This window comes from Zonotrichia albicollis, chromosome 6 (assembly GCF_047830755.1).
Source record: "Zonotrichia albicollis isolate bZonAlb1 chromosome 6, bZonAlb1.hap1, whole genome shotgun sequence".
NCBI classification, from domain to species: domain Eukaryota; kingdom Metazoa; phylum Chordata; class Aves; order Passeriformes; family Passerellidae; genus Zonotrichia; species Zonotrichia albicollis.
The window spans coordinates 50,991,295-51,004,113 of NC_133824.1; the positions used below are offsets into that span (position 1 = coordinate 50,991,295).

General features: G+C 46.7%; 1 protein-coding gene across 2 annotated transcripts in view; it reads right to left on the reverse strand.

Moving 5' to 3' along the window:
• The window catches only part of LGR4 (leucine rich repeat containing G protein-coupled receptor 4), a 75,543-nt gene extending 66,857 nt beyond the window's left edge, over positions 1-8,686 (reverse strand). Inside the window, exon 1 of one of the 2 annotated variants that reach the window (XM_074543763.1) lies at positions 8,616-8,686. In XM_074543763.1, coding sequence (XP_074399864.1) covers positions 8,616-8,671 — 56 coding nt within the window. In that variant the 5' untranslated portion in view covers positions 8,672-8,686. Of the gene's footprint in view, positions 1-6,841; positions 7,450-8,615 lie in introns of those variants that run through there. The other variant, XM_005492335.4, reaches the window with a different exon arrangement.
• Between the last annotated feature and the right edge of the window lie 4,133 nt (positions 8,687-12,819).

Consider the following 12,819-nt stretch of genomic DNA (forward strand, 5'->3'; position numbering starts at 1 on the left):
AGCAACAGGAGTACATTTTTGGGAAGTGGAAAGTGCTGACCTTGTCACAATCCTGTAACAGTTAAATCATTCAAGAGTAAAATAAAATGGATCCTGCTATGTCAAGTATGTATTTTAAAACAAATGACACACGTTTTGAAAATATTGGAAACTTTCAGCTCCAGTGAACTTAGCACTTTAAAGAAAAAGGCAAAAAGGTCAACTGTTTTGCAGGTATATCACAGACCATTTTTTCATTGTTTAATTATACTTCCCAGGTACCCTTATATCTACTGCTGCATGTTTGTCCAATTTGGACATACCAGCTTTATTTGGAACAAAAGTGCATGAATCCGGAATGATTCTGAAGAAAAGGTCTCAGACATATTTATAGTGAGGACAGTATTTACACAGTAACACCAAGATCTTCCTGTTCTCCATGTGAGCTCCTGTGACAACCATCCCTGCACACAATTCCCCACCAACACCACCAGCTGGCCACCTCTCAGCAAAGGAAATACCAACAGCTACCTCCACTTCTTCAGCAGGGCTGAGCAGGGCAAGAGCAAAGGAAATACCAATAGCTACCTCCACTTCTTCAGCAGGGCTGTGCAGTGCAAGCTAGAGGTGGCAGTGCACTGAGAACCAACATCACATGACTGGAAAGCTCTTTTCAGACCAAAGCTTGAGAACATCTTACCCCTGCAACAGTACCTGAAAGGCAGACATGAAAAACTACAGAAGTGTATTTCTCTGTAGCAAAATCCTAGGTCACTGATGAAGCAGATGGTGAATCTACCAGGTGGAGAGGATGGCCAGGGCCTCTAATCCATGACACTATTGAGATCTCTGTAAACAAAGGGCTTGTAGCATTTAAAACTCTGCTGCTTCAATTTACAAGTTTCTTCAAATAGGAATGGCTGCTTCTGCTCTTTCTACCTTAGTCTCCTATTTCTAGGATCATACAAATCTTTCTGATTCTTCCTTAAGCTATTTTTAACATTCTGCTTCTTCCATGGAGAGGCCGAAAACCACAGTTTGGCAGCACAGAGCGGCTGCCTGAAACACTCTCACCCTGAACAGAGCAGCTGCTGCCATGCAGCTCCAGCAGCCCTGCTGAAATGAGCCAGTCCCATCCACCTCGCTCCCCTGCTGCTTTGTAAAACAAGGGCCAGGCAAACCCGGGCTGTTGGCAATCACCCCACAAAATAAACACAACCTCAGCTCCTACCCATTCCCAAAAGAGGCTCATCTATAGGAAAGAGGTTTTAGGAAAGGCCCAGCCAGGGGTGGCTGAGAGGAAGATCTCTGACATCCAGAGTTAGTCCCAGAGCCCTGCAGCCACCATGCTCTCTAAAATGTGATATGGGTGCTCAGCCCTTCGGAAATCTAGGCCAGTAATTTTCTCTGGGTAAATAAGAGCTTGTGTTCTGCAAAAATTGCTGGCTTAGATGTAGAGTACAAAACAAACAAAGATCCTTGCAGAGGAGGTTTTTTTAGTTTTGTTTTGTTTTTTAGTCCTTATATTACAGCTTCCATATTTTTCCTCTCAAGTAGATAGTTACTAGCAAATTCCTCTCAAGAAATGAAATGGTAATTATTTACCTCCTTACTAGCATAAGCTTGATTTTATGTTGCAGACTTATCTTAGTATTTATTCCCCAAAATCACACTTAGAAGCCCCTGCCAGTACACATCAAACAAGAAATTACATATGATACAAATGAGCTCGGTGTACAAAATAAATGCCAAATACCTGAGAATTACATGCTATGGTAGAGTGTTGGGGTTTTTGGAGGGGGATAAACATTGAAGAGGAAAACACCAAATTTGATACCAACAAAAACATTAAAAAGGCAAAAATACTTAACACTGAAACACCAACAGCTTCACTTTGTGTACACTAGCTAAAAGCACCTACTTTTTTACAAGACTGACAGATAAATTGGCCAGCTTAAAATGAAGATAAAGACTCCAACCCTTGGGTGATATATGCTGGAAAGACTTGCTGGAATCACTGAATGTTCACCAAACTGAAATACTCATCCTGTCTGTGGGATTGCATGAGCCTGTACAAATGTAACAATATTTCTGCTGACTTACAGGAATATTCAAATTGAAATGACATAACCATGTCTTTCTAAAAGAAGTATGGAATTACTACTTGCCACCACATCACCAGTAGGTAGCACAGGCAAATGAAAAACTAAATGGTCTACCTGCAAAACCTTCACACCTGTAATTAGATAAGGCTTTTCTACCTCAGAAGAATTGCAATCATGCTACTTTCCAGACTCAAGGTCACATCTGGACATCTTCACTTTTCACCATAGCAACTCTACCAGACAGCATTAACAAAACTCAGCCAGGTCCTTCTATACTTAGACATCTGATCCGAGCAGTACACTAAATATCTCTATCTTTGCACCAGATGTATCAGAAGACACCTCACACCTCCCTACTACATTTTATTGCCATTCTACAAAAAAATAACAGTGACAGATAAAAAAACAAAAAAAAAAGGGCAAGCTCTGCTCACTCCCAAACAGAAGCACATCATTTTGCCATTTATACACAGAGCAAGGGATCTCACTCAATGTTGAGAGCATGGAGGTACCTCCAGAGCATGTATTCCAAAATACAGATTAACAACTCTCTGTGATTACTGAAGCAATCTCTAGTGAAGAACATGTGAAACAAGGATCTCAACTGCCACATCACAACCTCATAAAGCTAGTGCACAACAGCACACAGAAATACAGCACTCTTAGGTTAAATGGGCAATAAAACCCAAAAGATCAAGATGACAATTTCATCCTGAAGGTTTATCCCTTAGTCTAGGGCAGCCAGAGCTCCCAAGCCCCCCGGCCTTTCACACTCAAAGAAAGCAAAATTAAAGCAAGGGATCCTACCCTTCTTTCTTGTGTGAAAATACACACAGGAATCATTAGAATGAAAACTATCTGTATTGTTTTCTTATTTGAAGTGCCTAAAATATAATAGCAGGCACTGACAAGGGGCTGTATTCCTCACGGTTGTCAGGCAAGACCTAAGTCAGCCAGGCCCATAGAAGATCTCTCCAAAAGTAATTATCTACAATTCCTTGCTTTAATCTCCTCCACAAGACTCACACAAGTATTACACCTTCCAAACTGGAATGTGGATTCTCAAACTGACATCCATGAGGAGCACAAGCACATGTGTATGCCTCACCACAATTTCCTCTCACTAGCATGAGGTTTTCTGGAACATGGCATGTGGAACATCACAGCAAAAATTAGGAGCATGCAGCATTGAAAAAACCCAAACAAAACCCATTTTCATATGCTTTATATGGTGCACAGGCACCACTTACTCATACCAGAAGGATGGTGGAGCCACAACTGACACCAAAGGAGGCTTCAAACATCTGCTCCTTATTGCTCTTCAGCCCAACCTTTTATAACCTTCACCTTGAATGCCCTGCCCCTGTGTGCTCCCTGTGTGATTGCTCAGCACCCCTGGGCACTCCCTGGCTCCTCACCTTCAACAGCATTCACCTGTCCTGCACAGCTGCAGCCACTGGGGATCAGCCACAGCCTCACTCCAATCACCACAAACTCTGCGCCCACAACGTGCACACACTACAGTTATTTTGCAACCAAGCAAACTGAACCTTCATAAACAGAAGAACTAGCAGATGGCAATTAAGAGTTACATAAACACCTACCTAAATTATACAAATGGTTGCCTACAGTAAAAGTATCAAGCATTTATCCTTGCTCATGTCATCCCAACTCCCTGTGAGCTCATCCCCATCCATCCCATCCCCTCAGAAAGGTCTGACCTGGTGCTGTCATCTGTCTTTCCTGAGCACTTGTACATCTCCCAGTAATCTCTTCACTGAGCTGACTGCAGCTGGGACAGCTTTATTCAAATTCCACCTCCCAAAGTTCACCAAGCACTCAAAAGCAATGACCAGATACTCCATCTTTTTGAGCTGCTCAGTCTGAGAGAATTACCCTCAAGAGATCTCACCATTCTCTGGTAATCATATAATCCCCCACTATCACACCAGCCCCTCTCTCCCTGCTTTCAACCCACCACAGTAAGCAAAAGGCAGCAGGGGATCAGTCTAGAGCTGAATAAACAGAAACATGGAATGGGAAGGATATTCTGTAAGGATAGTCTTTAAGGATCTACAGAAATCCCTGTCTGACCATTCATGGCAGCACCTGGGAAGTTAGGCTAAGTGGTTAGACTTAACACAAAGAAATTAAGACTTCAGGAAAACAGAACTAGTAAAACTTAAATACTGGGTTCCTTCCATAATTCTCAACTGCCTTGGAACTCATTCACTGCCAACTTCAATTGTGAGCAGCTTTTTTTCTCTCATGGCCAAAGCAAAAATCTGGGCATACCTTTGCTTTAGTATCACAGAACATCACTTGTAACACTCTTTCAGCCACCTCTGTGCTACAGGCTCTCTGCTGCCATGGCTATAATCAAAAACTAGCCCAGCAGCAATGCTGAGGGGCTCTCCTGACATCATTAAGGTGCCTGACATAGAGCACAGAAAAGTTCTCTTCTCTTCACATAGCTAAGGTGCTTTGCCACGAGACAAACATGTCACATAGGAATGTGATTTTATTTTTGTGTCTTTTTCCACACTAACTAACTGAGCATCTCTGGCAAAACTATACATTGTCCAGTCCAAGCAGGTCAGGAGTTCCTCATTGTCTCCAAAACTGTCTTCTACATACCCTAAATTCTAGTGCCCTCACTACAAGAGAGACAGGTTAAGCTCAGAAGCACCAAGAAGCCATCAATTATTTTCCTTCTGTAAACAAGGAAGCAGGAACTGAACGCAAACAGGTATCAGAGTATCCTCCACTGCCACAGCACCAGGTTCTTCTCAAGTTCAAGAAAGATTCTTCTCAAGTTTAAAGAGCATAAAATCAAAAGCTACAAAAATTCATTCCAAAGCCCATTTCAGTGTGTGCAGGCCTCCTCTCACTTTAGCCATAAGTATCACACGCCTGTGTGAAATTTCCCTGCACAGTAAAGAGGAACTTACAATTCGCTGTGTGAAATTTACCTGCACAGCAAAGAGGAACTTGCAACTGCCTGTGTGAAATGTACCTGCAGAGCAAGGAGAAACTTACAAAATTAAACTCTCCAGCAGTTTTCTCTCTAACGGGTGTTGGCTATGGCAACTTGTGCCCATCAGACAACTTATGTCATTGTGCGGACACTCAGGGATGTACCAATCTATTTTATTAGACAGCAAAACAATCTAGGAGCCATAAAATCTTATGCTTAAATGCAGCTTTTGCCAGAGAGACTTCAAGCACCTTATTAATTTGGGCAACTTCCCTGTTTTATCTGTGAAGAGAAGACTGTTTAGCAGTAATGCCAAGGGTTCATGATGGCAGCTTCTAATTCCCTACCCCAAACACTCAGAAACCACCATTTCTGCCACAGGAAAAACACCACAAAGCGAGGTCCCACTTAACACCTTATAAGCACAAAAAAAAGGAACAAAATATTTAAGCACAGATAACAACTGAGACCAGATGCAACTTCTGCCATTCATCAACTAGTACACAAGAAAAAAGGCCCAGTAATCTTTCTCCGCCCAGCCTGAACAACTAAAAGAAACAATCCAAATATGTAGGAGAAACTGGAAACCTTCTCAGTAAACTAAACACCCAGTGTTAGTATGAATTAGTATGAATCAGACTCCCTCCGCATATTAAGCGTGGGCAAACAAAGAAAGAAAAGAATGCAATTTTCCAAGGCATACACCTCTGCTGTGTTCTGACAAAACAGCAATTCAGTACCGAAGTGAAACGTCGCACTATCGTTTGCCGTAGTGTGCTGTATGACATGCTGTAAACACGGCAAAGCTTTAGTAATACCAGACTTGACCACTGGCCCATACCAGACCTTGCTCCACCCTGAGAAATCTGCGCTGAGAAGTGGGGCAAGACTGACAGGTTTTATTGTGAAACTTAACAGGTTTGTGGATTAGCAAAGCTACCGTATTGAAAGCTGCAAATCCCTCGCCGGTCATGTCTCTACAGAACCGTGCTCATTCCTCAATTAAAATTTTATCATTAAAGTTACCAAAACGCCACACAAGACCTACCAGTTTCTGCCTGTTCTAGAACATTATCATAGTACATGGGATAAAATGTTTTGGTTTTCTTTAAGAGTTTGTTTTTCGTCATTCACGAGCAAAACTCGACAACCCCCCGATGTTGAGCTATGCTGGTTTTTTTTTCCAAGGTTCCCCTGTGCTTTGCCATCGTGAAGATTTGGTAAAAGCGAAGGCACGGTATTTAGCCAGACTTACGCCGTTCTTCGGGCTGAAAATGCCTTTAACTTTTGGGAGCGAACTGACCAGCAATGGCAACCGGTTTCTAGAGAAGATCGAGGAGAAGGGCGACCCGGGCCGCGGACGCACGCTGAGGCAGGCACACACATAGACATACGCGAGCGAGGGCAGCAGCTCCCCCCCGCCTCAGGACGGCACCGGCATCGACCCGGGCCCCACCGAACCCCCGAGCCTCGCCTTACACCGCCGCAGCTGTGAGCGGCTTCCTCCCAGCCTTTACACCGCTCCCTTCGGGCTCGGCCGGCTGCCCTCGGCCGCCCGGAGCCGCCCCGGGCCCTGCCGAGCTCACCTGCCCCGGCAGCGCCGGGCCCTGCCCGGAGGCCGCACCGCGGCTCGGCCGGGGAGCGCGGCGGCGCCGGAGCCGGCCGCGTTATTAGACCCGCACCGCAGCAACCCCCGCACACCGCAATGGCCGGGGGTACCGCCGCCGGTGGTGCCTCCCCCCGCCCGGCTACCTGCCCGCCCGGCCCGGCCCCGACTCACAGTGCGTGCGTGAAGGCGCTGAGTCCCGCGGGCACGGCCGCAAGCCCCCGCCCGGAGCAGTCCACGCCGCGGTCGCCGTCGCAGCTGCACGGGGCCGGGCAGGGCGGGGGGGACGCTCCGCCGCTGTGTCCGGCCCAGCTCCCCAGGCCCCAGGCGACGAGGCCAAGCAGAGCGAGGCACCGCATCGCCGACCCCGCCGGCCGCCCAGCTCCCTCGGCCCGGCTCGGCCTGCGGCTCTGCGCTGGCGCCCTCCGCCTACCGAGCCCGGCCGACCGCCGGGAAAACGTATAAAAACCCACCAAAAACAACAACGACAAAAAAAATCAAAATAAAGGGGCTCCTCCGTCCGGCGCGGCTCCGGGGCTGCCTCAGCGGGAAGTCAGCCCTCCGCCGCCCGCCTGCCCCGTGCACAGCCCGCAGCGCTGCTCGCCACCGCTCATCTCAGCCGCGCAGGCAGCGCTCGGGGGAGGCCGTGCCGGTGGCGGTGCCGGGCCGGCCCCGGTGGCTCCGCTGGCGCTCCCGCCCCTCCCGGAGCTCGGTCCTGCGGCCGCGGCGGCTCCGCGCCCAGGGCAGAGGTGCGTATGCTAATGAGACGGCCGCACCCGCGCTCCCATTGGAGCGAAGCCGGCGCGGGGTGGGGAATATGCAAAATACAGGCGGGCCACAACCAACGGGCGCGAGGGGCGGGGCCGGCACGGGCAGCCCCGCCCTCCACCCCGGCGGCCCCCGCCCCCGGGGCCGCTCCCTCACGGCGCCGGGACCCCCGGGACCCCCGGGCGCAGGGAACCCGAGCGAACGGGGCACAGCCGCGGCCGGGCCGGCCTGCGAACCAGGGCAGCGCCGGGCCCCGGCACCTTAGGACACCATTTCCAGCCCTGGCGTTGCCGCAGCAGGAGCGGGCGGGCGCCTGGGCCCGCGTCCCCCCGCAGCCGGCAGGCGGTGGCCCCGGCCGGGCTCAGACAATGCACTGCAGGAGATAAAGCCGCCCCGATCGGGGCCCAGGAGCAGAGGATTCCAGCCGGCATGGCCCACCCATGCCCTGGGAGGGAGCACGGGGGCCGTGCCGTCCTGCTGCCCCAGGGACACAAAAGCGCTTCTCACTGCTGTTCCCAAAGCTGCAGTGACTGAGCACAAGCTCTGCTCAGAACCGGTGTGCTGTGAAAGAGCTGTTCCCTTCCCACACAAAGCACCGCCGTGGTACCTGGTACCTGCTGTACAGCTCACACATTGCTACCAAACCTGTACCCGTCTGCCTCCTTTTCTCCTAACTACCTTAAAAACAGAACTAAACAAAACGGAAACCCTATCTATCTAACTTTGTCGTTACTGCCCTCCATCACCTGACTTTTTTTTTAAATGCTTTCTTTTGGACACTTCTATTCTGCAGCCACCACCAGAAATGAGCCTGTTGCATTAGCTTAGCTCACTCACACACCATGCCCCGCACACAATCACTACAATCACTGCTTTTTCTCCCAGATTTACTCTAAACCAGGACAGGGTGTCACAGCAGCCCTTGGGTAACCTCTCAGTGCCACCCGCTCTGAGCCAGCAGATCTGGCTGGAGAAAGCCCAGCAGGGGCACAGGCTCATGCTCTCGAGCACAGCCACAGCGCCTGCTTCACATGTTGGGGCTGGATGCTAAGCCCAGCCCAAAAAGCCCCCAGACCCCAGCAGCTAGGCAGGAACCCTGAGAAGACAAAGGATGCTGCAGATTCAATGTGAATGAAGCAAAAGCTGTTTGTTGTGCTTCTAAATGTTATTTACTTTTTACCTTGGGTCTACACAGTCGCACGTTGTTTGATTTGTTGCTCCACTTTGTCCACTCATCTCCTGGTTGGCAACTCTGTTTTGTCCACCAGGCAGCACACATCCTTTTCTTACTCTAATTGATAGGAGCTGCAAGTGTAATTTCACTTGGGTTGACACCCCTTTGTCTGTCAGCAACTCTTCTTCTTACATCATCAGCTTTTTTTATCCCCAAAGATGACCTTGTTCTTTAGTTGCAGAAGGTCAGGTTGGTTCACGCAGTACATGTCCATTTGCCTGTGGATATGATCCCACAGGGTCAGGCTGGTTCATGCAGTACATGTCCATTTTCCTGTAGATATGATCCCACAGGGTCAGGCTGGTTCATGCAGTACATGTCCATTTTCCTGTGGGTATAATCCCACAACAGCCTTCTGTCCATCCTGCAGGTAAATAGATGACAGAAGCACAGACAGGGCTCCGTAGCTGACAACCTGCCCCTGCCACAGCAGAAATGGGCTGAACCCCACCCCCCTGCACACACAGAGCTCTGCCAGCTCCCCTAAAGCCAGGAGCAGATCTGCAGTGGCAACTGAACCTTAGTCCAAAGTCAAAGCACCTGTCCAAGGGTGTCACACGACCTGGTGGCACTCACTTCAATTTCCTGCAGTTGCATATGAAAAATCCTGAATACCTGCAAATAGGTGGTAAGGCAGAGAGGCCAGGGATGAGGCAGGCCCCATCACACAGTGCAGAGCCAATGTCCACAGCACCCCTGGCCTGGCACTGCTGCTCAGCCAGGAGTTGAGAGCTCATCCCTCACACTTCACCTTCCAAGGGCTGCCTGTGACAACACTGATGTCCCAGTGGACACCCCGTGCAGGGCTGAGGTCTGTGCTAATCACACCTTTCTTGAGCTGACTGAGGCAAAGGGAAAAAAAGCAAAAAGTCTTTGCTTAAAAAATGGTCACTTGGTGAAAATTAAAAATCAGGCATGTCAATGGTGGGGACCTGAAGATTTAAAATTATCTGTGCCCAAGAAAGTACACGGTGAGGACTCTAGGAATACAGACCCTCCAGCCACCACCACCCCCATCCCCTATATTTCTCATAATTTTTCAACTTTTCTAAAGTGTTTCAACCTTTCTAAAAGCATTATGATTAATTTATCTAGTTGCAAAAATGGTTATTTTCTTGCATTTAGTAATCCTGTTCCTGCTGCACTGATTTTACATGAACATCATCACTTACCTGTGAAAAAGTGAGGTCCCTTTAATAACAGGCCGTGTGCTTGTCCCATACCTTGTGAGAAATACGAAGTTCTCAAAGTGGAAGGTACCCCTGTGTGCTATAAAAGTACCAATGTTTGCTGTAAGTACAGATACTGGGTTATCTTTTGTCCTCCCTGGCTGCTCTTGGCAGAGAAATGCTGCTGTCAAAGCCATGTTGTTCTAAGAAATGTCAGGGCCAAAGCCACCATGCATTCATGTCACTTTCTGTGCCTGTGCTCAGGGATAGCAGAGGAGGAGCAGCAGCCAGAGCAGAAGGGGAAAAAACTCAAAGGAGTTCTCTCAACTTCTGCAACAAAACAGATCCAAACCAATCCCCACAAGAAAAAGTGACCTTTTTCTTCTACTACTGGCAAAGAAAAATAGCAAAACACTTACACTCACTCTGCAAATAGTCTCACTTCACTAAGCAAAGATAATGGGAGCAGAAATGGCCCTCGGTGCCTGCCTGGATTTTGGAAGACAAACAGTAGCATGGAGTTACTCTGTACAGCAGCAGTGGTACCCTACAATGCCCTCAGAAGTTCTCTGGACAAAAGGGCCCTAGTAAAAGCAGAATAGCAGAGCTTTTTTATTCATTTTTTTTTTTTCTGCATGCTTTGAAGCACTGGAATAGTCTAGCTTTTCCTCCCCATCCTTGCCTGATGTCAATTTTTCTCTTTCTTTTAGCAGCACCACTTCAGATTTCTTTCCTTAGTGCAGCTCTCTGAAGTGGCCACATTTGACACTCCTGTCCTAGGAACAATCCACTTCCCCTTTTTATCCAGCCAATACTGCTTCCAGTTAGTCTGGAACTCATACTGGCAAATTAATACTTTCCTTAGTTTTTCAGCCTCTGCCTTGCTGGTACTGATGGATCACTGCTCCATCAACAACTCCCATTTTTCTCACTTTCTGCTTAGGCAGACACCCGCTTGCAGGGATTTATTGATTTGATTTTCCTTGATAAATAAAACCCTAGCATTTTCTGTGAAGCTGGCTTATTTTTATAAGAAAGATCTACATGCTAAGACATTTTTAAGCTGAAAAAATATGGCCATATTTTACTAAATGACCTATTTAACAAAAAATTATACTGTGAATTTTGAAATTATCATAATTTAAAAATCTAGTCTGAAGCAATCCTTAATATCACAAATCCCAAGAAGCATCCCCCAAAATACAGCATAAGGCAGCAATTAGCTTATTAAATTAAAAAAAAAAAAACACACAAAAAATACACCAAACCTGCAAAAGAGAGAAAAATTCTGAGGTGTGCTTTAAACAAGGTGAAGATGATGAGGGTCAAACTATCAAGTCAATAAAAAAATTAGATAAAACTAGCTCATTTTGGTTGAGCTGTGGAGAAACTATTTGGTGGAGAAACTATTTTCTGTTCCTCTTCAGGGGAAATGGGAAGCACCATAAACTGATTTATTACTGCGAAACATCTCCAGGATTTGATGCCTGATGTACAGGCACAGGGCTTTGAAACTTGTGTCAGACATTTGGTAAAAAGGCATCAGGAAAGTTTGAGAGACATAGGGGGAAAATACCAACATGGCATTTTTTCCTTCTATTGCCACAGAACTGTCCAGCAACGTACCTGTTTCTGACAAAATCCCACTTCAGAGACACAAATTCATTTGGATTGAATGGGAGTCTGAAGTGGAAGAGCATGCAGATTAAAACCTGAAACACAGACACAAAAATAAATACAAAGTGATGGTAGACTGGAGCATCAGAACTCCTGCTGCTAGAGCTGTGCCATGAGGGGATGGCAGGAGAACGGGAATGTGAAGATCATAGTCGTGATAAAAAACTTTATTTTCCTGTAAGAATTTCTTAGACTTTACAGAAAACACAGGGATTTGCATGGAGGTTTTAATTTCTAAATTGGGATAAAAACAGAGTCAGTGTGTTAGTCCTGCAAGGTGAGCTGTTCCACACATCCCAGTTATCCTCCATCAGAAATGCTGATGGGGCAGGATGTGCCCCAAGGGCTGTTCCCCTCCCTAAGGATAGCCCAGACCCGGTTTAGTATGCAGATGGAAACACAGAAATGTATCCAGCTTAGAGCAGCTTTAAATTTTATCTGTCTAGTGATGAAAATAAGCTCCAATGGGCTGGAAATGGAGCTGAAGGACTCATGCAAACTGTGAAAGAGGCATCACAGCAAAAGCTCTGCTGCTGTTACTGAGCCCCACACTGCTGGGAAATTCAATTAGCACTTGGATTCTGCCTCCACAGTGTGCTGGCTTTGGCTGGGGTTAAACCACGGCACCGGAAATTTAAGTTATGCTGGAAAACATGACACAGAGCTGCTGTGTGTGAAGAAAGAACACTCTGGAATACATGCACTGACAAAGCAAGCTCTCTTTAAAATGGAAGTGCATTTCTTGACACAAAAAAGGCTTAAACTTTTACTCAGGTGAAGTAGAACTGAAAATCACTTCAGGAAACAAGTGACAAAAGAAAGGCTCAGTCAAGTTCAAAGCTTTGTTAAGAAAATTAAGGTAAAAAGCCTAACCTTGGTATAGCATAAATAGAGAAACAATTTAAAGCTTCAGAAAATTTATTGGAAAAAAAAATATTTTGGTAGAGTCAAAAATTTGCCCAGAAAATTTGTTTCCCAATATCCACTTCATGCCTCTGTAAAACAAGAAAAACTAATGAGGACAAGCAAGACCACTAAAACTCACAGTTTAGAAACAGCACACATAGAGTGAAGGAAAAAACAGACAAATTAAATAGAAACCTGAGAGAAAAAAATTTAAAATTGCTTATGAATAAATATCACACTTCTCTATGTAAACAATGCTTAATTTCCAATGGTAGAGTGTCTCTACCACCTGTCCCTGTTCATGCATTACCTCCGTGAGCCACAGCAGAAAGAGTTTTGCAGTTTGGCCTGCTGATTGTATCCTTGCTCCATTATTCCTAATGATGCCTCTGAAATGC